General features: G+C 35.0%; 2 protein-coding genes and 1 non-coding gene across 3 annotated transcripts; 1 reads left to right on the top strand and 2 right to left on the bottom strand.

The window, feature by feature from the left end:
* The first annotated feature begins 5060 nt into the window (after positions 1-5060).
* LOC146162789 (phosphatidylinositol-3,5-bisphosphate 3-phosphatase MTMR2-like) lies at positions 5061-19329 on the top strand. Its single transcript, XM_083385695.1, has 12 exons — positions 5061-5318; positions 7221-7409; positions 7786-8013; positions 8824-8988; positions 10567-10671; positions 11100-11258; positions 13900-14091; positions 14677-14835; positions 15515-15655; positions 16098-16211; positions 16789-16968; positions 17750-19329. Exons 1-12 carry the CDS (start codon positions 5250-5252, stop codon positions 17900-17902), a joined length of 1854 nt encoding a protein of 617 aa, XP_083241821.1. The 5' UTR covers positions 5061-5249; the 3' UTR covers positions 17903-19329.
* Trnaa-ggc (transfer RNA alanine (anticodon GGC)) lies at positions 17369-17443 on the bottom strand. The gene has a single exon. It is a non-coding gene; the product is annotated as a tRNA-Ala (tRNA).
* A 539-nt stretch (positions 19330-19868) lies between the features above and the next one.
* On the bottom strand, positions 19869-25153 carry LOC146162788 (MIT domain-containing protein 1-like). Its single transcript, XM_083384642.1, has 3 exons — positions 24960-25153; positions 23922-24160; positions 19869-20323 (listed from the first exon to the last, which is right to left on the bottom strand). The coding sequence occupies exons 1-3, from the start codon at positions 25099-25101 to the stop codon at positions 19970-19972; spliced, it is 735 nt and encodes a 244-aa protein (XP_083240768.1). The 5' UTR covers positions 25102-25153; the 3' UTR covers positions 19869-19969.
* Between the last annotated feature and the right edge of the window lie 90 nt (positions 25154-25243).

The raw sequence follows: 25243 nt of genomic DNA, 5'->3' as shown, positions 1-25243 counted from the left end.
TTATTCCATTTTTCAAACCAAAGACTAAGATTTAAATTAGGCTTTATGGAAACCTTGAAATGAGTCCACGTAGCCCAGTCAAGGAGTTAAAACACCCCATTTTAAGAATCCCAGTTTTAATTGCTAATTATTTTACGACTCAAGCGATATCTATGTATACAAGGCAATTTATCAGGGCTGGGATCCGAAGCCGGAGCTGGAGCCCGGAGCCCGGAGCTAAGCATTTTCTCTGGAGCCAGAGCCAGAGCCAGAGCCGGAGCCATTGTTATTATTTTTGTGGAGCCGGAGCCGGAGCCGGAGCCATTTTTATTATTTTTGTGGAGCCGGAGCCGGAGCCATTGTTATTATTTTTGTGGAGCTGAAGCCATTTTTCAATTTGTGGTGCTAAAGCTAAGAAATTATATTTTGTTCCATCTCCAACGTTAGTTAGCCAAAAGCAATTTTTTAAACTTGCCATTGAATAAGTGACTGGTGGCACCGGAGCTGGAGCCGGAGTCATTGGGTGTGTTTGATGGCTCCGGAGCTGGAGCCGGAGCCAAAGGATTGAGTTTTACGACTCCAGAACTGGAGCCGGAGCCATTTAATAATTGTTTGATGGCTCCGGAGCTGGAGCCGGAGCTAATGCTATTTTACGGTGGCACCCCAGCCCTGCAATTTATTCCAGTTAAGAAAACATATTAAGTTAACTAACATGAAACCACTACCGATACTCCACTCATAAATGCATTGGATGGGTTTTAGATTTCCTGAGCTTTTTGTATGTATAAGTCATTCTGGAGGCGGCTCAATTTTTCCAGTTATGAGCGTTCAATCGTGTTTTGAAAAAGGCATGTACTGATAACTTCAACTATACACAGGTTACCTTTCTTTAAACCGAAATCGCTCAAGCGGACGTTAACAATAGTACTGTAGGCTACACGGTTACCAAGGTTTAACATCAAATCACTCTGCACATATTTTACGCAGCCTGTTGCGTGTATCGCACCGACAACCGAACTGTTGACATAAGTTTTCGAGTATAGCGAAAGAAACTGTTTTACTGAAAGTAACCTTAAAACCAGTTATTCATCGAACCGTGCAACTTCGCACAACCTTTGTCATGGGTCATGAACGCTAACAAGTACTGATTGTGGATTGTTTTGTTTTGCAACATACCAAAACGTTTTTAACAGTGTGGTTTAATGTTTAAAAATGTTGTAAACCAGTCAATTTGAAATTATATGGGTCCCCGTTAAGTCATTTGGAAAATAACCTGAGCCCAGGTAAAATCTTAGTCGAGTCATTATTGAATCAAGTCAATTCTGTCATAACTGCTAAAACTGGTAAACTCGTCCGACTATAAATAATATTTCAACCGAAAATAGCAAACACAAATATCATATAGCCTAACAATTAATCGTTTTACGTGCAAAAAGTGAGATAAATAGCCTATAGCCGAATTTTCCAATAAAATGACCATTGAAAACACTCAAATTCAACCCAAGTAATTTGACTAATGTCATTTTATCACGTCAACTCTAAAGATTTTTAAAGATTTTCAACTAAAGCATGCGAATCCGAAAGTTTAATTTTTGCCTGAAAGGAAATAAATGTGCCAAATGTTACACGAGTTTAAAATATAACATTTTCCAAAAACTTTTATATTGAAATAGACACATGACGTAATAATCAGTAAACAAGAATGAAATTAAACAAGAAGTGAAAATAAACAAGAAGTGAAATTGTTATCCATTAATTTTGGTTTTAAAAAAAACTTTCAATTGTCGCGTCATAAGCTTAAATTACCGCTATTGCTACACAATCCCTTCTATTTTTTTTTTTTTTTTTTTTTTCATGCTAGCCAATTAAAATCATGAGTCCGCGTTAACAAAATTGAAGAACCCTATGTATTGGTGGACAATAAATGTTAGGACCACTCTTTCTAATTAATGCTTTACACATCGGTGTTTGATTTGGGTGTTCGTGTTATATCCCTTAACAGCTATTTCTTTTCATGAACTAATACCTGTAGTATTCGCCCGTGTAGGCCGTTTTGATCTTTGTACCCTAAACGCGTTGTCGCCAACCAACCGGGTCAAACGCTGTAGGAACTGCCGGTGCGCCGCTCATAAAACGACGTTGATTGATTTAAATAGCTGTGCAGGGACTGGCGAAAGCTTATATGCGGATTACTATCACTTTCATGTGCGTGTGTACCAGCTTTAATGGGAACAGCATTTTCGATGCCAAGAAGTATTATTGGTACTGATATTTGAATTGTAAATGTGCCGATCCCATTTTAAATGTTTGCAGTAGAGCCATGTTTTGCCATCCAATATACTATAGGTTTTTTCTACCTGTTAAAGTAATTATCTGAGAATTACATTAAAATCAAAGTTAGGTTCGAACGGCTTCGTTCGCAAAAGCAAATTTCGGCCTACTACCCTGAAAATGATTACCACTGTACTTTCAAATTTGGTCAATTTTACGTGTTTCGCCATAGTAATGACGTCATTTAGTATCGAATCGGATCGCAATGATTTTTGCCCAAAATATCGAGTATCGTTATCGGAAAAATAGGTATCGAACATCCCTAGGAAAACTGGGTATATGGAACAAGGCATGGGACGTCATTATTATTTACTTAAACTTTTTACGCGTTTAGGGAAGGAAACTTTTTATCATATCAGTGCGTAAATTGTTTTACTTTCACTTCTGCCTATATACCTATATAGCTACGTATGATATTTTTGTTTACATAAATTCGCTGTTTTGTTTAAATTTTTAGCTTATATACCCACAACCATGCAGAAAGGTTGCCCGAGTCCTGAGTGCCATGTTGCTTTATCGTAGCAACCACTAGAATTTTAAGATACCTTAGCTTACGGCCGACATCTAATACGCCCTTATGTCTGTAACGTCAGTTAAGGATGGCGTTTTGGGAAATCCGTCGGCCCAGCGATTGACGTAGGTGGGCGTGACCAGGGCGTGGTTTAGTAGTTTGTCAGGCATCTATGGTGAAAAAATAGTGACTCCTAGGTGCGCCTCGCGCAAATGAAACAAAAATATATAAAATAATATTTTTTTAACATTTTTTGTTTTTCTATCGGCTTGGCCTGTTTAGAATAAAGTATTTTGAAGAGAATCTTACTTTTTAGGCCTATTTTTAACTCTTGCAAGCTATTTAAGGTAAAAACGGCATATTCCAAAAATTGGTGCGCCACCACGGTTTTAGTGGTCTACAGGGGCGCCTTAAAAAAAAAAAAAAAAAAAAAAAATTAACACCACTGCTATAAATTATATAATTTATCGCCACGTACGGCCTTTCATCAATTTACCACTTTAACTGTCAAGAAAATTCTTTGTGTTCAACAAAAAAACCTCCGTGACAATCTTCCTATTCCTACAACAAAATTTAGTGAATTTTTGTTTTAAACTTTGCTTACAAGAAATTTATTAAACAATAGTCACTTCGGCTACTCAGTTCATATCTTGGCCTGACTAAAAAAAAGACAACAATATTTTACTCGGTCATGTTAACATTTCTTCTCCATTAGCGAAGTTCTTGCAAGAGATCAAACAAAATAGTGCACTAATGGAATACGCGACACACAACCTTAGCGGGATAAATTATTTTTATATTATATCTTTCTTTTTGCTTGCCTCGCGTGAAGTAAATACATCAGTTTTTTCACCAAGATTCGGTCTAAGCCAGTGGTTTTCAACCTTTTTCATGACGCGACCCATTTTAGCAACCCAATATAACTAACGACCCCCTTTCAGGCATATGCATTTGTGTATGCGCAATAGCACAAAAATGGGCGCTGGTCTAGAATCCTACCACAATGCAAATTATTTGGGTTAGGGTGCGGGGTTAGCGTTTGGGTTAGGGTAGGTCAAGTATTATTATTAAATAATGAATATATTAATACTTGACCCACCCTTACCCAAACACTAACCGACACCCTAACTCAAATATTGTGTGTTGTTTTAATAATGTGGTAGGATTCTAGACCAGCGCCCAAAAATGGCACAAACATTTATTTAAGTGACACAGTATTAAGATTCTACGTTTTATTTGTGACAACACAACCAAATATTTCTCGCGATAATAATCGTTATTGTGATGTATTAATAATCGGTATTCGCGATAACTAATCTCGTCACACCGTTAATATTTTTTTGCAGTACAGTAAACACTTGTTTAGGTTGTGAATTCTGTCTTTAAAAGTTTGTACTGTTCCAAAAGGTCTATCTCGCAACTTGCCTTCTGGCTGCTCAGTGTTTGAATATTCAACTGTTTAAACATTCACTAATATCATTACAGTTATATTTTATGCTAATTAATTCGCATTCTAGCAATAGTGATTTGTATTTTTGATTGTCGTCTTCGCGACCCCCAGAGAAAAGGCGAACGACCCACCCGGGGGTCGCGAACCCCAGGTTGAAAACCACTGGTCTATAAGCTTTAATTTTTTTTAAAGTATTGTGTTGACAATTTGCTACCATTTGCGACCCCACGGCCTCGTACTTGTGTTACAACTACTGTTTTGTTAAATGGCTACATGTTTTGCCATTTAACGTGAAGTTTTCTACTTTATTTTAAAAGATTAACTGTTAAGAACATTTTGCCATAAAAAGAAGAAAATATAGGCCATTTTAGCGCAAATGCAAACTTCAGCCAACTATGTTAAAAATCACTCCCATTGCACTTGTAAATTTTATGGGTGTTGCTTGTTTGGCCATAGTAATGACGTCAATTGGGATTGGATCAGTAAACGATCCCATTTGCCCAAAGTATCGCCCAATCGCCGTATGAGTATCGGAATGAGATACTAGGTAACTAGGTGTCGGGCAACTCTTTCATACGTCATTTTTTTTTAAAACGTCGAATTATTTCGTTTAAAAAATTACCAAAATCGTCTGAAATGTCATTTTCAGGTTACTAAAATTCGAAATATCGACTGCCAATCAGTATTTGTTAGGATTAGGTATTTTCCCGAAATAAATAACCTATGGGTGGCGCTGTAAGCTTGTGACTATATAAGGCAAACAAATTTTATAATAATTCACCATTTTAATATTTGCGTTAGACAAGGGTAAACAAAGAAGAAATTCACTGATTTTTACTCATCTGTGTGAAGTAATGTAACAACATTTAATCATACCTTGTTACTTTATGTGTCAAAACATCGAATGAAAGGTGTTATGCGAACATTTAAAACACCCACGCAAACCTATACACCGGCTTGATTAGTCGTCTCTGTCATATGCCGGAATTCTTCGAGTTAGTTCCGATGAATGACTCAAAACAAACTGAAATTCAGATGGCAAAACAGGTGGGCATTAAACTAGATTAACAATAATGTTCTGTTGAATGGAAACACGGTTGCCATCAAAGTCTATGAATCTTTAAATGTTTGTCTTGATTTGCATTTTAAAAAGTCGGCGCTGGTCTAGAATACTATACCACTTCTATTTTACGGTAGCGAGACAAGTTATCAAAATTTAAATAAGAAAGAAATATATATATATATGAGAATAAATATAATAATAATGCTTCACCCACCCAAATGCTAACTCGCACCCTAAATAAATCATGTTACCAGTATATACAGCCGGACCAAAATGTGGTAGAATTCTAGACCAGAGCAGACTTTTTAAAATATCTTTAATAAACCCTATTTTTCTGATAGTCTTTGAGTTTATTTTATGTGCAGCTTAAGTTGTGTTTAGAAAGTGGTGTAGTAAAACTAACTTATAACTGTTCTTATTGTGTTGACCATGGCATTAAACTGTTATGTGAACTTTTATTCCAAACAAGTAATCCAATGTTAGGACGCAAATCTATAAATTTTGTCTTTGAATTTATTTCGTTAAAATGTGTGGCAAACCTGTAGGCCTAAAATGTTTTTCTTGTAATGTTATTCAAGTGTTTTTGTAAAACGTGTTTTTTTGTCTTAGGGGTATTAATTGAACACACACAAACTTTTTATCGTTATTTATGAGTTTTTAAAAGCTGCCTGCTTTACTTTAACCAAATAAGCCCATTTTGAAGCTGAGAATTTTATGATGTGTGTATTTGGTGGCTTTGGAAAGTTAATTATTGCTGAATATTTACAGTTTGTTTACTGAGAGTGCTCGTAAAAGGCGTAGTGACCATGTTAGACGGAACTGACTCACTGATAAAGCAATGAACATTTTTATTTGGTATTTGTATTTTACTATTAAAAAGGATTTTTTTACTTTTGTTCAGTAACAATCGTTTAATCTTCTGTATTTATTTTACAGTTAAAGCTAAATAAAGTTCCTATAAGCTTAACTGACATTTTTTGAAGCCATTTAATCAGATGTAAGCACCCAAATTTAAATAACAACTTTATGAGATACACAAAAACAACCTAAATTCACTAATTCACATAGTTTTTTTTTCAGATAATAACACAAAAATTTTAATCTTGTGAGATAAAAAATGTATTAAGTGTTCATAAAAAGTTTGACTTCACATACTCTTGCATAGAGCAGTTAAAAATAGCATTTTGTTGCTGTAAGTTCATGTGTTGTTTGGAAATATATAATTGTTTGTTAACTGTGTTGTTTTGTAGAATGTTTATTTGTTTCAAAAAGGAATAAAATATGCCCTGTTGTTTGTTAAGAGCTTCTTTTTTTTTTCAATAGTTAAAATACATTTCTGTAATAATCAAAGTCAAGTCATTTTATAAGATGTAAAAAGGAAGATATTTGCCAAAAAGGCAGCTTTACCATAATAACAGCTTTAATTATAAAGGATTATTGCTTTAATTTAATGTTGTTGAAAATTTACTTGCAAGGCCAAGCAGATTTAGTTTTTTAGACATTTATCTAAACTGTTGTTACAAGGCATAATAATATTAATCAAAAACAGTTCATCTTATAATTGTAATTGTTAACCAACGTTTCGGCCACCTATGCAAGTAGCCTTGTTCAGGATGAATGACAACGAACGCTTGTAGTAAGATGTTGGTTAACAAATACCAGATGAGCTGTTTTTGATTATTATTGTTAACATTTAGTTTACCATTGCCGTTTTAGTTTGATACGATTTAAAATCCTTTCTAAAAAAATTGAAAGAATATTTGTTTCAATTTAATGTCATTATTATCATTTACTTGCAAAGGCAAGGAGATTTGTTGTTTCTAAACATTTAGATTGTCACTGCCATTTTTAGTTTGGTATGATTTAGAACCTTTTTTTGCCACTAGAACTCAGATGCCATGGTTGAAACAACGTTAACATCGAAGGCTGACGGAGTGCCACTGCTACCGGGAGAGGTTGTATGTGTGGCACTCCTTAAGGACGTAACATACCTCTGTCCCTACATGGGAGCCATCAATGGAAAACTAGTGGTCACTAATTACAAGCTCTATTTCTACCAAGGCTCTTCTGAACAGGTGGGGAAAGTTATACACTATAAGTCAGACAAGCTTTCATACTGTAAAGGATTTTTTTAGGATGTAGTCATTTGGTATGTTCAAATAGACTATAAATTTAAAGAAAACTTTTAATGTACAAAATAGGTAAATATTTATGCCTTTTTTTTATGTGAGGCTAGACATTTATTTAGCATGTAATCACAGGTCCTTTACTGGTTTACCAATTTTTTTGGTCAAACAGTAAAAATAATTAACTTATAATGTATTTTTGTAAACAGATAAATAATCTCTAGATATTTAAAATGTTTTTTCTTGAAAATGATTTTTTTCTTAAAAAACTGTGATTTTTAAAGGTTTACAAATAATTACTGTAATTCTATAAAATTTCCTGTAGATGCCTCATTGCGTTGTGGATATTCCTCTTTGCTGCATTAGTCGAATCGAGAAAGTTGGCGGTGTTACGACGTCCTCGAAAAATCCTGACGGCCGTAACCCTTACGGCCTTGAGATATTTTGCAAGGACATTAGAGTGTTGCGGTTTGTAATGCGACAAGAAAATCGCCAACGCAAAACAATCCATGACAAGTTACAGGAACTTTGTTTTCCGGCAAGCATGAAACAGGTAAAATGACTGTCCTGGTTCTATTATTAAAATTGCTTTTTGCTGTAGAACAGTAAAATAATAATTGCTTCACTATCTTAAGAATAGAGTTCAATTTAAGTAGGATGTTGAAAATAATTAAAGTAATTTTCCTAATAGTCAAATTGCTACCTACTTCTATATATATGGACTTTTGATATACTAATAGTACATTTGAAAATTTATGTTGATTTGACAAAAGTATTTTTTGTTCGACTCTGATAGCTTTATATTATTTTATTCGATATAACCTACTGGAGTTTAGGTAAACTAGAACATAGTGTCGTGTTTATATATTTTATAAATCCGTGATCGGCAAACGCAGGTGCGTGAACCGGTGGTTACCGGTCCGTAGCAGGGCTGTAAGATTAAAATTTTGTTGAAAAACGAACTTAAATATCCTTATTTTGAGAAGCTGGTGAGAATATAAGAATTGGCAATTATGTTATACCAGTGTAATTTAAGAAAAAAATGTAAAGGCCTAAAAGTTTTTCTGAAATGAGCCACGGGCTGGGTTAAACTAAATTGTTTGGCTGGCCGGATGCCGCTCGCGGGTTTCAGTAAGTTAAATAATTCTTAGACGGGAGCATCTCTTTGCGGCAAAACAAGCATAAAGTTCGTTGTAATAAATTTCCTTTCCTGAACATTTGTTGTTTTTTCAAGGCCGGTCCGCGACAAAATTTTAGTTTTAAACCGGACCGATTACTGTTATAAATCACTGTATTGTCTAAAGGTGCTTTACATATTACTGTCCTAAAAGCAATTTAATTCCTTTCTATGGATATTTTTCAGCCGTTTTTTGCGAGCATTTTCAAGGAAGAATACCCCGAGGATAAAAACGGTTGGCAGTGCTACAGCGCAAAGACAGAATATCAACGACTTGGTTTGCCCGTGGAGGGATGGCGATACACCAAAGCAAATCACAAACATGAAATATGCGAAACATATCCACACTTGGTAAGTTTAGCAAACAAATTATTCCTAAATTTACCTTAAGTATGACAAAAAATGTTTTGTTGTTGCGATTTACAGTGTTTTTTAGCCCTTATAGTAGTTGATATGCATATTTGAACAATGTTTTCTACATTTTTTATATACAAATCACAGCATGAAATTTGTGAAACATATCCACACTTGGTAAGTTGAGCAAACAAATCATTTTAAATTTAAATAATTATGGCTACATCTTGCTTGTTGTTGTGATTTTTGAACCATTTGGTAGCTGGTTTGTATATTTGAACCACATATACTACAATATGGAAATCAGGTGATACTGTCTAATGAAAAGTTGTATTAAAATCTTGACCAGTTTTTGCACAACTGTGCTTCATCATATCAAAGTACACTACAGTGTTCATACATGTTGAATGTTTTTGGCCATTAAATGGACACAATGCACTGAATTATATATGAAACATATCCTTACTTAGTTGTGCGCCAACAAGTTATTATACCCTTTAATTATAACAAAAACTTTAATCCTTTAAGATTGAGTAATATGATTTGTGTTAGCAGGGCTAATGAATTAGTTGTAGCTAAGGTCCATACAGAAGTTCGTTTAGGTCCACTCAATGCATTGGATTATTTATTATTAAAGTATGTTCAACATACCTTGAAAGAACATTTAAGTCATGTGTTGGTCTGTAACTTATGTTACTGTTTTCGAATGACTTGACTCGACTTTAGTCTTTTAGACAAAATTACTTAAAGGTTAAAATTAAGTGTTTTCATTATCCCTTTTTTCGTAAAATTGCATTATTTATCGTAATTATTACACATAAAACAATTTGCTTGCCCTCTATTGCTTTTTTCTTATTTATTAGTTAAGGTATTGCTCATATTCGGACGACTTAACCCAATTTTAATAGCTTAACGTGTAATTTTTATGACCAGGACTTTACTTTGAATTGACTTGCTTTAATTATGGCTTGACTGGGACTGGGCTTGTTATTTATTGAAAAAGACTTGATTTGACTTGGACTTAAGCTATTTTACAGATTACTTGACTGGGACTTTAGTTATTTCAAATTGACTTGTTTATGGCACTGCCATTTATTTATATACTACACTGTACATAATGGAAACTCCCCTAAATTGTTTGTCTAATTAGGATACAGCAAACAACCGCATTTGACTTATCGTGTTCTAACATACACTTCCAGCCCTGTGTAGCTCAGTTGGTAATGATTGTCGAATTTAACATGCTAAGGCAGTGGTTATTAAACTTGACCACAAAAAAAAGTTTCAATGGGCCAGCGCAACATCTTTTAGCTGTTTTGGATGATAAATAAATTAGCCGGGTTAGATAATTTCCATTAAATTTTAATACTTTAGTACAAAAACTTTGCTGCCCTAATTACAATTTCTCATTATTTGTATAGCATTTATTTAATTTTTTAAAGCTTAAATCAATGTACATCGGAAGCCAATTGCAGACTAACCAAATCTGTCAATATATCACAAGGTCTAGATCACAGTGGTTGCACGTATGTATATGTGTGTACTGTGTATAAACATATTTCATTTATATGACAGTTGGTTGTGCCATCAGCTGCAAGTGATGAAGATTTGAAGCAAGTGGGCCAATTTCGAAGTCGTTGTCGTATTCCCGTTCTATCTTGGATCCACCCAGAAAGCCAGGTGTGCATTGTTATGTCATAGTCGCCAATGAGTCATAACACATTCTCACAACCTAACAAGTCATGCTGTGCAACAATTTTTACAAGTTTCAAAAAAATTATACTTCAATATATACTACATTTTTCTTGTTTGCAGTACTTGGGCACATGCAGATAACTGTTCCAACTTTTTGGTTGTATGTCTTAGGGTTAATTTTAAGTTAATGAATTAACGTTTGCAAACTAAACTTAGTTCTTTATATATAACAATTGTACTGATAACCACATTCATTTGTTTGCAGAGCCACATACAAATAACTGTTTCCACCAATTTTATTGCTTTTGTGCTAAACATGTATAATTTATTATAAATGGCAGAATAGTGTCTAATTTTATTTCAACTGTTGTGGAGAAAACTTGTATGTCTTCATCAATTATATTTTTTTCAAGGCCACAATGACGAGATGTGCGCAGCCTCTTGTTGGAATCAGCGGAAAGAAAAGCCGTGACGACGAGCGTTATATTCAACTTATCCTCGACGCCAACCCACACGCTCATAAACTACTTATATTCGATGCAAGACCACAAGCCAATGCAATCGCAAACGTGGTAAGTTGAGGTTAATATTGTGTTTGTTGAAAGCACTACAAGAAAAAGTAACACTTTATAAATAGTTGGTACATACAAAAACACTTTTGAACTCTGTCATGTGTGTTCAGAAGTACTACAAGAAAACACAGTTTAAAATAAATAGGATAGCGATGTTACCAGGCCACTTTTAAATTGTGGTTCCATCTAAATTTTGTCAGCTTGTTCTTGATGAAATAAAGATTAAATAGGTGTAAGTATGTTTTTTAACTTTGGTCAAAATTATGGTTCTTGTTAAACACTTTGCAAGAGTTCCGGTGTTATCAAATATTGTAGGCCTATAAGGCAGTAATTATCATACTAAAGAAGTGTTTAATTTAGCAGAAATTGTTTTTTTTTTATGATTTTTGATGCATTGTTGGGCAACTTATAAATAACTGTGTTTTAATGTGGTATTTTTTCCCCCCAAAAATGAAATTGTATAACTTTTCTTGTTTCAAATAAAAAAATATCATGTGCTGGTAAAGATAGGGTCTACGCTATTTTCTCGTGATTAATTTAGTTAAAAGCCGACATATCTCTTTGAACTCTTAAACTTTGCTTGCCTTCTAGCAGCACACTACCACTTTCACTTTATTATTATATAAGGGACCTTCTTAGCAAATGGTAATCCATCAACATAATTAGCACATGATTTAATATACTTACACCATTGGTCTGCCTTGAAATCACATGCGATCTACTCAACAATAACTTCCTTCTAAGTACTGCTTTATTACGCCTACCACACCAGTGTTATTGTAGTTAGATATTACACCAGGATGCTTAATTTTAGTTGTTGATTGATTGCAAGTTTGTTGCACCATACACTACTTTATAAAAGTATGCTATTTAATACATTGCCTTCATGGTGGCAACTTTTACACTATTTATATGAAATTGCTATTTACAATGTATTTATGTTAAAGCTTTTTAAAAAAGACAAGACCCCACCAATTTTGTTTCTCTGAATTTATATACCACACAGATGAGCTAATTAATTTTATTTGTTCCATTGTTACAAAGTTGCCATCAAGTCTTTGAATCAATAAATGTATTTTTTACTATTAAGTGTTTGAAAAGTCTTTTGAAGTCTTATAATTTAATTTATGCTCAGCTTAAGTTACGTGTAGAAATAGTTCCGTCGTGATTTTTTTTTAAAATCGATACAATTTTTTTTTCAAAAATTTTGTCAATCGATAAATTTTGTCAATCGATACCCGATACCGATACCGATTTTTTTTATATACCTAAGAAATGTTCAAAACTTTAATAAATTGAAAATCAAATCCCAATAGCGTTTTAGTTTATATACCTTTATTAATTATTAAACTATTATTTGGATAATAACTTGGTGTGATGCTAAAACCCGAATTTTTTGATAAAAAAATGTGAACTTTCTAGAGGAAAAATTATATCATATTTTCATCTAAAATATCGGCCTAAGTAACGGCCTACATTTACCAATACCGATATATCAGTAGAAGCCAAATATCGGTCTATATTATCGGTAAACCGATATATCGGTCTATCTCTAGTGTCAACCATAGTTTTTATTGTGTTTTGTTCTTGAATTATTTTTAATTATTTGGCCAATTACCTAATTTTAGATCTTTGAAAAAAGTTTTTAAATGTCAAAAAGTGGCAAGCCTGTTTAAAGAATTAAAGAAACTCCCAATAAAATTAACAATATTCGACTCGTTTTATATTTTAAAGTTAAGTCCTGTAAACAACCTGTGTTGTGTTTAAAAGAACAAAATGTTGTAAAAAATATTTCTAACAAATCTGTTTTAAAAGTGACAATTTAAAAAAAAAGATGTTCTATTAGGCACTGCAATATTTACAAAGATATATATTCACAGGCTTGTGTGGGCGGATATGAGAAATATGTTTAAACTTGCTGCTTATTAATGTGTAACCTGGCTCTAGCAGCTAGTCGTTTTACAGCACCACCCAGCCCATCACATGGCCTCTTTCCGTGAGATGTGGTAAACAAGTTCCATTCTGTATTAACTATAAAGTCTTTCCTGTGATTTAATAAATTAAGTTTTTCTTATTTTTATATAGTGATCCTTCTCCGTTATATTGTCTGCTATATATTTTTTTCTCGCCCAGTTGCAATATCATTACTCTGTTCAAGGTTTCCTGAATAGTCTATCGCAGTGCTTTTCAACCTTAACGATTTCCATCCGCACTTTTTTATTTTGGAAAATTTCCATTCGCACGAAACAATCTCAGTAAGTATGCAACCTTTAGTTTTATTTGTGAAATAACAATGAAAGGGTTTGTGTATTAAAACCGTAAGCCTAAGCCTTGACCGATATAAAATAGATAGCTTAAGGTGCAATGAACCACTATACGAGACTATATTACTGTAGCTGTAACGCATAAGTGGGCGCACCAGCTTATTTGATTACTGTATTACACTTAATAAAAATAATAACAAGCACCATTTTCATCCGCACGACGTTTATCATCCACATTACAATTTTTTTTATTCACACAAGTGCGTAATATCCCACGGGTTGAAAAGCACTAGTCTATTGAAAAGTTGGTACATTTAATAAAAAAACATTGCCTGAAGAACACTTATTTAATTATTTACAAATATGTTTGTATCCAGGCTCGTGGTGGTGGATACGAGAAAACCGACGTCTACACAAGCTCGGAGCTCTTCTTCTGTGACATCCACAACATCCATGTCATGCGAGAATCACTGAGGAAGCTCCAGGATGCTTGCCTCCTCGCAAATCCTAACGACGACAAACACTGGCTGTCAAACCTGGAGCAGACGCAGTGGCTACATCACACCAAGGTGCAAAAATTAACTTGTTTTCAATTCTAACTTGTTTTGGCATTCCTGACTGCAGCATGTGACGTCTTCTTTGAAAACACTCAGGGTTGCCACAAAGTTCATGAATCTTTACAGTTTTTAAATGTTTTTGAAGTGATTAAAGTATCAAAAAGTCATTGAAAAATTCATGTTTTTACATAAGTCTTTTAATAGTATTTGAATTTATTTTGTGTGCAGCTAAAACTATATGTTAAAAAAGTGCCGCTGTACAACCATTTTTTCAACTAATTGGATTTATAACTATAAATTATCTTAGATTTTTTTCATAAAACTGTTTTGCAATCCTAAACACTGGATGTAGTATGTTGCTTTGGTCTTTATAATTGTGCAATGATTTATTTATAGCATAATCTAATAATCAAGAGACTATACAAATTGTCAAAAAAAATATTGATATATTTTGTTTTTAGTCATATCTTTTGACATGTTATAATGTAGAAACATGTTTTTTGTGTCTCCCTAAAATACCAAAAATTATATCACTAAAACCTTCGTTTTAGTTGTTCTTTTGCATTTGGTGTTATTAATGTATCTTAAATATTGCAGACGATCCTAGCAGCTGCGACGCGAATAGCTGACCGGATTGAGAGTGGTAAAGCATCGGTTCTGGTTCACTGCAGCGATGGTTGGGACAGAACAGCTCAACTAACATCGCTAGCAATGATAATGCTCGACTCGTACTACAGGACTTTAGAAGGATTTCAGGTAAGTTTGCTGAGAAAATGGATAAAACTTACCTGAAAAGTGTATTGGTATTTAGTGAACCTGACTTCACTGATGAAGCAATTTTGATTTATTGTATCGTGTAAAAAATAAATAGATCCTATTGACTTGTCGCCTAGTTATTACAAAGAAATAAGAAAAAAGGTGAAATTATTTTGGAATAAAATTAAATAACCTGACCAATACAAAATGCACAGAAAATTAAGTAATTTCACATAAAACTCAAACACAATATTAAAACACTGACATATGCCTAAAAATCTATGGTTGTGCTTTTGTGCTGCAAATAAATCAATACAAATTAGGAATCTCCTATCGTTGGTTGCGTCACAAGCTCAATAAACTTTTCCAAAGGCGTCACAAGAAAAAATTAGAAGCACCGGCTTAAACCATACTGCTAACTAAGAGAATCACAAAACAGACAAAAAACATGTTTAAGGCTTGGAATACAAGTTAATTATTTAGAAGGAAATTGTTAAAATAGAAGCTAGGTGGACACAATATTTTGATTAATAACTAAATTTGTCTTGAAACAAATTTTTTTAAGCCCATACAGAAGTAGGTAGCATTTTGCACGTTCCTAAAAACTCTTTTATCCTACAACATCTTCCTACCAGCAATGTGCTCCTAAATTTGTCCTCTTATTCATTACCATATTCAGGTACTTATTGAGAAGGAATGGTTAAGTTTTGGTCACAAGTTCTCGCAGAGGATTGGTCACGGAGATAAGAACCACTCGGACTCTGAACGGTCTCCTGTCTTCCTGCAGTTTATTGACTGTGTGTGGCAAATTACACAACAGGTCAGTTGTTGAAGTCATTCTTGTTTATTTGGTTAAACTACAATCAGACGTCGGATATATTTTCTATGGTCCAGTTAAATTTATTTTCACCTCTTTCTCTCTCTCTCTGTATATATAAAAAAAACTTTTCTATGTAGTTATTTTCCAATAAATGTATTTTTTCAATGGGAAACTGTGCATTACAAACTACCTGTGTTATCTACTTTTCCTAGAGTTGGATTAAAGCATTTGTGTTCTTCTTTAACTTTAGCTGATCACTGTAATGACGCTCATATTAATTGAACAAAGAGAGCCGCCACATGGCCTATCAACTTGTTGTACATTCCTGCAAACAGTAATTCTGTTAGTAGAGCTTTTGTCCCAGTACCGTAAAGTTAAAATCATAAAAAGCGATTTTTGCCTTGCACAGCCTTGCTGTCAACTTTTTAAATCCGGGTTTTAGTTTCCCACAGCATTTGAGTTCAACGAGCAATTCCTTATCCTGATCTTGGATCACCTTTATTCCTGCCTCTATGGAACTTTCCTCTACAACTGTGAAAAAGAGAGAAAGAAAGAGGTAAGACCTTTCAAAGGACACTTGAAGCGTTTCATCCTGTTTTTCAACTGGCTTGACCGATTAATATCATTTGTTTGGCAAAGTTAACTGGCAATAAGAAAAAAGTCACCCTCTGATTAATGTTTGGACTGCCTGTTAGGTGGCCAGTAATTCATTTTTGCATTACGAGTTTGTTGATTAAATAAACTTTTGCTTGAATGTGTTGTTGCTGTTAGTTAAAGTTCCATATTTTTTTTATATTACACTATGTCACCTGTTGTTTAAAATGACTCTGATAATATTTACCAAGTGAACTGTCTCAGCTCTTCAGTTTCCTTAATGTTCCAAATGTTTAAAGTAAAAATATTTATCTGAAATCATTTATTGTTTTGAGGTTTATTTCGCTGTATAAAAAAATGGAAAGCAATTCAAAAGTAGGTGGCAGTGCTGCGTTTCATTTCAACCTCCAGCCATTACTTCCCATCCTTCTAGCTTGTCCGAAATATTTACGTTGACAACTGCAACAAAATCTAAGGTTAACTATTTCAGGTTGGGCAAGATTGGTCAACTCACACAATATTTTTCGATTGCTTTGCAGGAAGTGAGGAAAAAGACCAAATCCCTGTGGTCGCTCACTGCCTCCTTACGCGAGGATTATCTCAACGCACTTTACGTTTCCGCGTACCAGAACCACGTACTACTTCCAATTGCAGCTGTTCGACACCTCGAGTTTTGGGCTGGTTACTTCGCGAGGTGGAACCCAAAAATGAAACAACAGGTGGGAAAAGGTTGTCAGAACTGTCCCGGTATGACCAGAGGTCGTGAGTTCGAACCTCACTGCAAGCTAGTTGTTATTCTAGCCTGCTTTGCTTGCTTTTTGATCGACAGATTCAGGGAGTTTGCGATGGCTTTCATTGTGAAAAAACATATGGTAGAATATTTTCCAAACACGTGTTGTGGGTGGATGAGTTATATGACCCCCAAAGAAGTAGATTGCTGAATACCAACCGTATCTTAGTTGCGTAAATTACAGGCTGCACAAGCCGGGCTCTGGTTCATTTTTAACCAACTATGCAGCCCTGTTAAACAGTACATTATTTTTAGTACACCGAAAGCCATCGCAGACTCACCGAGTCTGTTGATCTATGATGCAAGCAAGGCAGGTTAGAAAAACAACTAGCCTGCAGTGAGGTTCGAACTCACGACCTCCGGTCATGCCGGGACCGTCGCTCTACCAACTGAGCTATGCAGGCTCAGAGAGGAACGAGTCGAGAAACAACCATACGCCAATGCTTGCTCAATCTGTTAGTACAAGCAACCTCATTGAAGGGGATCTACAGTACCATATCATTTTTTCAATGAAACATTCACACATATGTGTGTTAATAACTGAGACCTAGCCCTTCTGAAGCTGCTTTTTGACCAACGACTACGGCTTACGTATAATTAGTACACCGAAAGCCATCGCAGACTCGCCGAGTCTGTTTTACATTATTTTTAGTTTGCCTTATATCGAAGTGTTTTCATTTATTTTTTTTCTAATTCTTATTTTATTCCAGGAACCAATCCAGGAACGCCACAAGGAACTTCTCAAGATCCGCGATCATCTTCGCAGAAAGGTCGAAGAGTTGGAACGACAACTCGCTGAGAAGCAAATCTCTCCGAGCGACAACCTCACAATTCCACCCGACGCAACTCCACTGGCAGTTTGAAGCAATAACATGCAAAACTGGATGTTTATGTTCTTAAAAACAATTCCAGAGTGTTGGTACAAATGGATAAGCGCTTATTGGAAAGTCATGTAATTTCGCTTAAATGAATTAGATTCTTTACTGAAGTATTGTGCTTCTCATATTAATTTTTTATATATAAATTGTTTAATTTCCCAATGAATGATGCTTATCACAGATGCATATAATAGTCGGTAGAAATAAAATTCACATAAAAATATTAAAACTTTTTCAATAACCGTAAACATCTAATTCTAAAACTGGAAATCTGGTGGTACTGCTTAACGATAAAATGTATTGTAACATTGACAAGCTTTTACAAGTGTCACCTGATTTCAGTTTTAAAAATATGCAACTTTCTGATCTACTCGAAGTAAACTACAGGCAACATAGTTCTGTGGCTTGCAAAATAAAATTTAAGGAGGCGCACAACATGCCCTTACAGCGGATATATGGTGTTACGATGCCTTACAAGGCAACATTTTGTTCCCAACTGCGCTGATTCCAATACTGCAGGTTGATTTAATAGTTTTTAAGGATGAGCTGTGTATTTTTTTAGTTTATTTACTGTAGGCAACTAATGGTATAATTGTTTCACCAAACACCCACAAATATAAAAAAACTTATATTGGAAACTAGATACGTTCAAACCTATCTTTGCTTAATCTCTTATTTCTATGGCATTAGAAAATCTCTACATTGCTTATTTTTACTGCTTTATTAGTGTTTTGCGCATATATTTTCTTTGTACAACTGTTGGGTGACTAACAGAACTTGATATTTGATTATGCCCAATTAGAAATTGACCAAAATGTCAGTTATCTTACATCCCAATGCCTAATTGTGCTGGTACTCATTACTACTATTGTAATGCTTTCATCCTGTGATATTGCTGTTATCAGACAACACACAAGTCCTCTAATTTATTTTAAAAATGGAGCTGGGAAATTATTCTAATCACTCGTGAAAATAATCTTTTTAAATTATTTTTATCGGCTATCAGGAACAAAAATTTCTGTTGTATTTGGGAAGTTATTTCTAATTGAATATTATGGTAAACATTTACTTGGTTTAGTTGATTATTTGAAGAAATCTTCTGACCGTCCTTACAGTTGGAGTTTTCTTTTTCGTTTTTTTCTAAAAATATGTAAACCCAGACTTTTAAAGTCCAGAAATATTTTATTAAAATAAGCATTTTTTGTGCAATATCCTAAAGAACTTATTGACCATTTATAGTTGATTCACATGAATGTGTTATGTAATATCCTTGGCTGAAATTGTTTGTCAAATTGCTCTATTTCATGTTTGTGACCGTTTTAATTAGTTAACCACTACTAATGCTTGGTGAAGGCACTTGTTTGTTGCAAGTGTGGTCTTTCTAAATGTTGAAATAAATGAGCATGACAACATAGTCTTGTGAAATTAAGATTTTTATTCGCTAAATATTGCAGCTAAGTCTACTGCATAGTAAAAGTATAAAAACAAATAGATTCTTAACATTTTTAAAATACCTTCATAACAGAACTACAACTTGAAATATATTTTGAAATTTAAGACAACATCAGCCCAGTAAGCACGAGAAACAAGGCTGTAATTGAAAGATCTTGTCAAAAATGTCGGTCTTATTTCTAACCGTACATGAATTCTTTATTAAAAAGGCTAAATCTCGCTTATCAAACAAAGTTTTTCTCAATTGAAGTGCTAGCAAACTAAAGTTTACATTTTCTAGATGGGAGGAAATTTCATAGGCCCGATAGGTTCGCAAAAAGTTAGCCATGCACTGTGTATAACTCACAATTTCACTAGCATATAGTTAATGAAAACAAATAACACGGAATTAGTGCTTCAATTGCTGATGGATATTTAGATAAAAAAACACAACGGTGCCTTAATAAGGTTGATTTAAAGGTGCCACAAAACTAAATCCCCCCTCTTTTTTCCTTGACTAAAACCCGCTACAGACTGCACATTTCACAAGGCGGCTGTTTTATCTCTGTTTTACACCTATACTTTAAATAGCTTAATCTAAAGTACAATAAGTAATAAACATCAATGCTTTCTTGTATGTTTAGTATGGAACACATCCACAGTGGTAGAATGGCAAGGTTTCAAATCTGTGTCATTGAAACCAATGCAAAATTTATCAACCCTTTTAAAATAGTCAAGGCCGCGGCCGATTTTCACAATCCAGCCATTGTCAAACCTAATTTCTCTGTCATGTAGTGCGTTGGCGTAGTGAACGTCCATTGTGATATTGCGTTGCAAGAGGCTGTTCGTTAAACACTGTAAATTTTCTTGCTGGTTTCCATTTCCATTATCGTCCATTGAAGTTTTGAGGTGGATTTTTTTAAGGTTGCGACATCGGACACAAAGAAGTTCGCAAAAACGCAGATAGTTATTGATCTGAAAAACAAGACAGCCCAAAAGGTTAGATTTTTCGAACAACACTTGCTTTCATTACTTTGTTTTTAATTTAGATGAATACCAATATAAAAATGTAAATCTAGTGGTGACCAAGAATCTGATTACCGTATTTTACGGACCATGTGGCACACCCGATTATAAGGCGCACTGTCAATAAATTGCTGTGATTTGATTTTTGTTCATACATAAGGCGCACGATCAATTTATCCAAATCGCCTGGTTTAGGCCTCCACAAAAAAGCTGAGACTTCAGCCGCGTGGTAAACCGCTCCGCTCTTTCTCCCACTCTTCCCACTTTTTCTCCGCGCTCCTCTTTTTCGTCTATCTTCTAGATATGGTACCCGTATTTTACGGACCATAAGGCGCAATCTAAATACTTTTTTTCCCTCATAAATTGATGGTGCGCCTCATAAACCGGTGCGCCTAATGTATGGATCAAGTACGGTAGTGCTTTATTGCCTACACTCAAAACCAGTACCGATACTATTATTATATAAATAAACCACGGTCTTACATAATAAACTACGGTAACAGCAACTAGCAACCAGGGCTGCGGAGTCGGTTAAAAACAACCCGAGTCCGACTCCGCAGCCCTGCTAGCAACTAAACTGTGATATTCACTAGGCTAATTTTTTCTACTGCTCATTATTCTGACTAGCTTACATTTATTACGTAACAAGTAAACGCTTATTTCTCTTGCTTCTCACAATTGTATATCCGTATTTTAAGGCGCACCGGGCTATAAGGCGCACGATCAATTTATCCAAAGAGGCCTCCACAAAAAAGCCGAGACTTCAGCCGCGTGGTAAAACGCTCCGCTCTTTCTCCTACTCCTCCCACTTTTTCTCCGCGCTCCTCTTTTTCGCCAATTGTTACTGGTTTAAGTGTAGGCAATAAAGCACTTCTGTACTTGATCCATACATTAGGCGCAACCGCTTATAAGGCGCACGATCAATTTATGAGGAAAAAAGGATTTAAATTGCGCCTTATGGTCCGCAAAATACGGTAATACAAATACTGCTTATATCACCATTTTTGTACAGTACTTTCTGTCCTTAAAATGGCGCCAAGGAGACATGCTTACAAAGCGAGTTTAAAGCTTCAAGCAACCGAGTATGCAGTAACACATGGAAATAGAGCAGCTGCAAGAGAATTTAATGTTAACGAATCGATGGTACGAAAGTGGAGAAAGCATGAAGATGCCCTGCGCCAGGTAAAAAAGAATACACTGAGTTTTCGAGGGCATAAGGCAAGGTGGCCACATTTGGAGAAAAGAATTGAGCAGTGGGTTATTGAGCAGAGAAGTGCAAGTATAAGTGTTTCTACAGTCTCTATTCGGCTGAAGGCAAAAGCTTTAGCATGCGAGTTGGACATTAAAGAGTTTCAAGGTACCCCTTCTTGGTGCTTTCGTTTTATGAAGCGGCACAATCTTTCCATTCGCACCAGAACTACCGTTTCACAACAACTACCAGATGATTACCAAGAAAAACTGACGTTGTTTCGCACCTACTGCACAAACAAGATAAATGAAGAAAACATCCAGCTAAAACACATCACAAACATGGATGGGGTTCCCATGACCTTTGACATCCCCATAAACCGTACCGTCGAAAGAACAGGAACCAGTGCTGTTAGTATACGGGCCACAGGAAATGAGAAGTCATCGTTGACAGTAGTTCTTGGTTGCCAGGCAAATGGCCAGAAGCTACCGCCCATGGTCATTTTTAAAAGAAAGACTATACCACAAGAAAATTTTCCGGCTGGTGTCATCATCAAGGCCAACCCAAAGGGCTGGATGGACGAAGAGATGATGAGTGATTGGTTACGAGAGGTTTACGTGAAGAGACCAGACGGATTTTTTCATAAATCGACATCTCTGTTGATTTATGACTCCATGCGCGCTCATCTGACCGATGCAGTTAAAGCCAAAGTTAAGAAAACAAATTCAGAGCTTGCCGTTATTCCGGGTGGGCTAACCAAAGAACTTCAGCCGTTAGATATTGGTATCAACAGATCATTTAAGGATAAATTGCTAGTTGCGTGGGAGCATTGGATGACAGACGGCGAACACACGTTTACTAAGTCAGGTATACAACGACGGGCAAATTACGCAATTATATGCCAATGGATCGCAGATGCGTGGGCAAAAGTATCAGTATCCACTATCATGCGATCATTTAGGAAAGCTGGGATAATCACTGAACAATTAAATACTGATAATAGCGATGAGGCAGACTCTGACAGTGACCAGACAGATCCAGGAATGTTTAATGTCGAAATCGCACAACTGCTGAATTCCGACACAGAAGATGAAGAATTTGATGGATTTCTGGAGCAGGAATAAACTGTACTGGTTTTGAGTTTTTAATTTTTGTTCGTTTGATCGTTTTTTTGAATAAAACACAATAACCATAAAAAATATTGAGCATTTTTGTTTAATGAGCTTTATACGGTAACCCTTACCCCTTAAAAAAGGGTGCGTTCTATAGCCCGGTGCGCCTTATGTATAAACAAAAAACTAATCATAGCAATTTATTGACAGTGCGCCTTATGGTCCGTAAAATACGGTAATATTGTAAATTTTATAAGACTTGCATTCCAGCCCTATTTGCAGCAAAAAAAAAAGAAAAAAGAAGCAAATGTTAAAAGAAGAAATTAACATAATGTTGCTTAATTATTCAGGTTCAAGTCAAGTAGTAAGAGAAAAATGCACTGATTTCATGTACATATATATACTGCTTAGGACAATCATAAAGTTACCTACTTCTATATGTGCTTTATATATTCTTATTATGTCTAGCTAAAACCTCTAACCATTAGGCTTCCAACAATGCTTCAAAGTCATTTTCACACTCGACGCGTTAAGTCCCCAGTCCAGAACAATTTTTTTTATGTATTTTTTACCTTATAAAATTGATTGGCTCATAAAATTCATAATTTCACATGGAGATTACAAAACCAAACAAAAATTAAACAAACTGTTTTCCACATTTAAATTAAAGTAAGTATCCCAACTATGCAAAAATGGTACTCTATTAAAACGTACTACAATTTGAGTCACAAGCCTAAATGACTGAAGGCCAATAGAAGTTGTGTTCAAATCAGGGCTAGGGAACCACATTAAAATAGCAATGGCTCCAACTTTAGCCCGATAAATTTCTTTGTGACATGCTAAATTAAGTTACATTTGCCACAGTAAACTGTTTACTAATTTTGGTTTAAGTTTTACACAAATTAAAACATATGCCCACTTCGGGTTCCACAAACCAGGGCTGTGGAGTCGGTCTAGGGACTCGAGTAAGACCACATAAAACTACCAGAGTCCGACATGTGCAGTACCAAATTTTAAAAGTGATATGGCCGCCAAATGAAAATTTTTAAGGTGGTATAGCATATAGTAGAATATTTTTCAACCATCTATTGTGAGTGGGTGAATAAGTCTGACTCTGGAATCGGATTCGGACTCGGGTTATTTTTAACAGACTCCGCACAAATGTAATTAAATGGTAACTGTGCCAACTTTAGTCATTTCAACACCGATATAGACTAGGGTTGTATTAAGAAAAGATTTAAAAGACCTGATGGAAGCTCCTGATGTATGCATCTTCCACCCAGACTTCAGTGACAGTTTCGTCTAAATAAGGGGAAAATATTTTTGTGTATCCAAAGCCAACGGCATTTTCTTCAATCCTTGTTTGCTCGTGGTACTTGCCCTCCTGTTTCAGCTTCTCAACGTGCATTTTCACCTTTTCGGCTCTCGTCATGTATTCTTCAACTTTAGTTCGGTAGTGCTTTCTTTTGTTGGAATCTTTAACCCCTGAGATTGGAAAAGTTTATTGAAATTTTTGTCACAATCAAAGATTATGGACTAATTTTACCAGTTCAATACCCATTGATTGAATCTGAAATGTATAACAGACCGGTTCTGGGTGCACCAAATGTCTAACATACCAAAACTCATGGTGCAGTTTTTCTATTTTTCATGGTACACTTTGTATAGTTTTACAGAGTTTCTAATTACTAGTTTTGTAAATTAATCCTAGTTTACTAAAAGTTTCCAGAATAATACCAGTTTTGTGCATGTGCACACCTGATTTTTTTATCCAAAGAAGTTTGTGTGCACCCTGAATTGGTAAATTTTGCACTGACATTACAAAAAGAGCTAAATTGTGGTAGGATTTCCAACCTAAGATGTGCACACTTGCACACCTCAAAAAAATAGCGCTACACACGCGAGATTGTAAGAAATAAATAAATATGGAAGAATAAATATAATTTTATTTCATGTCACATTCAATAACCCAAAATAATAAAAAAAGGCTAACCCTAACCCAAATAATGTGCGTAAAGCATAATTTTAAAAAGGTACCTTATCATTTTGCAAAGTTTTGCATTTTTTTACGTACCAAATTGAATGAGCCCCAAAATCTGGCATAGTTAGTTTTACGAAGTGGCCAATCACTAGTTTGGTCGATAAACAATCCTAGTTCACTAAAATTACAACCAGAACAATATTTTCACTTAACAAACTTTTACAAGCACATAGGCTACTGTCCATATTTTATTTCTATTTTAAATATACTATGCCTGGTAGCAACAGCATATTTATTTATAACCTTTTAAAACCTCCATGAGCAAGTCAATTCCTTCTTGATAACAAACCAGGGCAGTTTGGAACTTTGACTGCTGTTCATTTTCGACCGCCCTTGTGAGAATTTTCGCAGCTGACGCTTCAATACCAGCAATGTTTTTGTCCATGATTTAAAACAGACGTTTGTACGTTTTAAGGTTGAAGTTTTCGCCGTCTTAGTCACGCCTATCGCCTGTTTTAGCTTTAAAGGTAAAATCATTCAAGTTTATTCAAGTGGAAATTTAAATTTGAATTAAGAGCTTCAATACT

Source organism: Ascidiella aspersa, chromosome 3 (genome assembly GCF_963924565.1).
Source record: "Ascidiella aspersa chromosome 3, kaAscAspe10.2, whole genome shotgun sequence".
Classification (NCBI taxonomy): Eukaryota; Metazoa; Chordata; class Ascidiacea; order Phlebobranchia; family Ascidiidae; genus Ascidiella; species Ascidiella aspersa.
The sequence above is the reverse complement of the archived record's forward strand: the minus strand, read 5'-3'. Positions and strand labels throughout refer to the sequence as shown.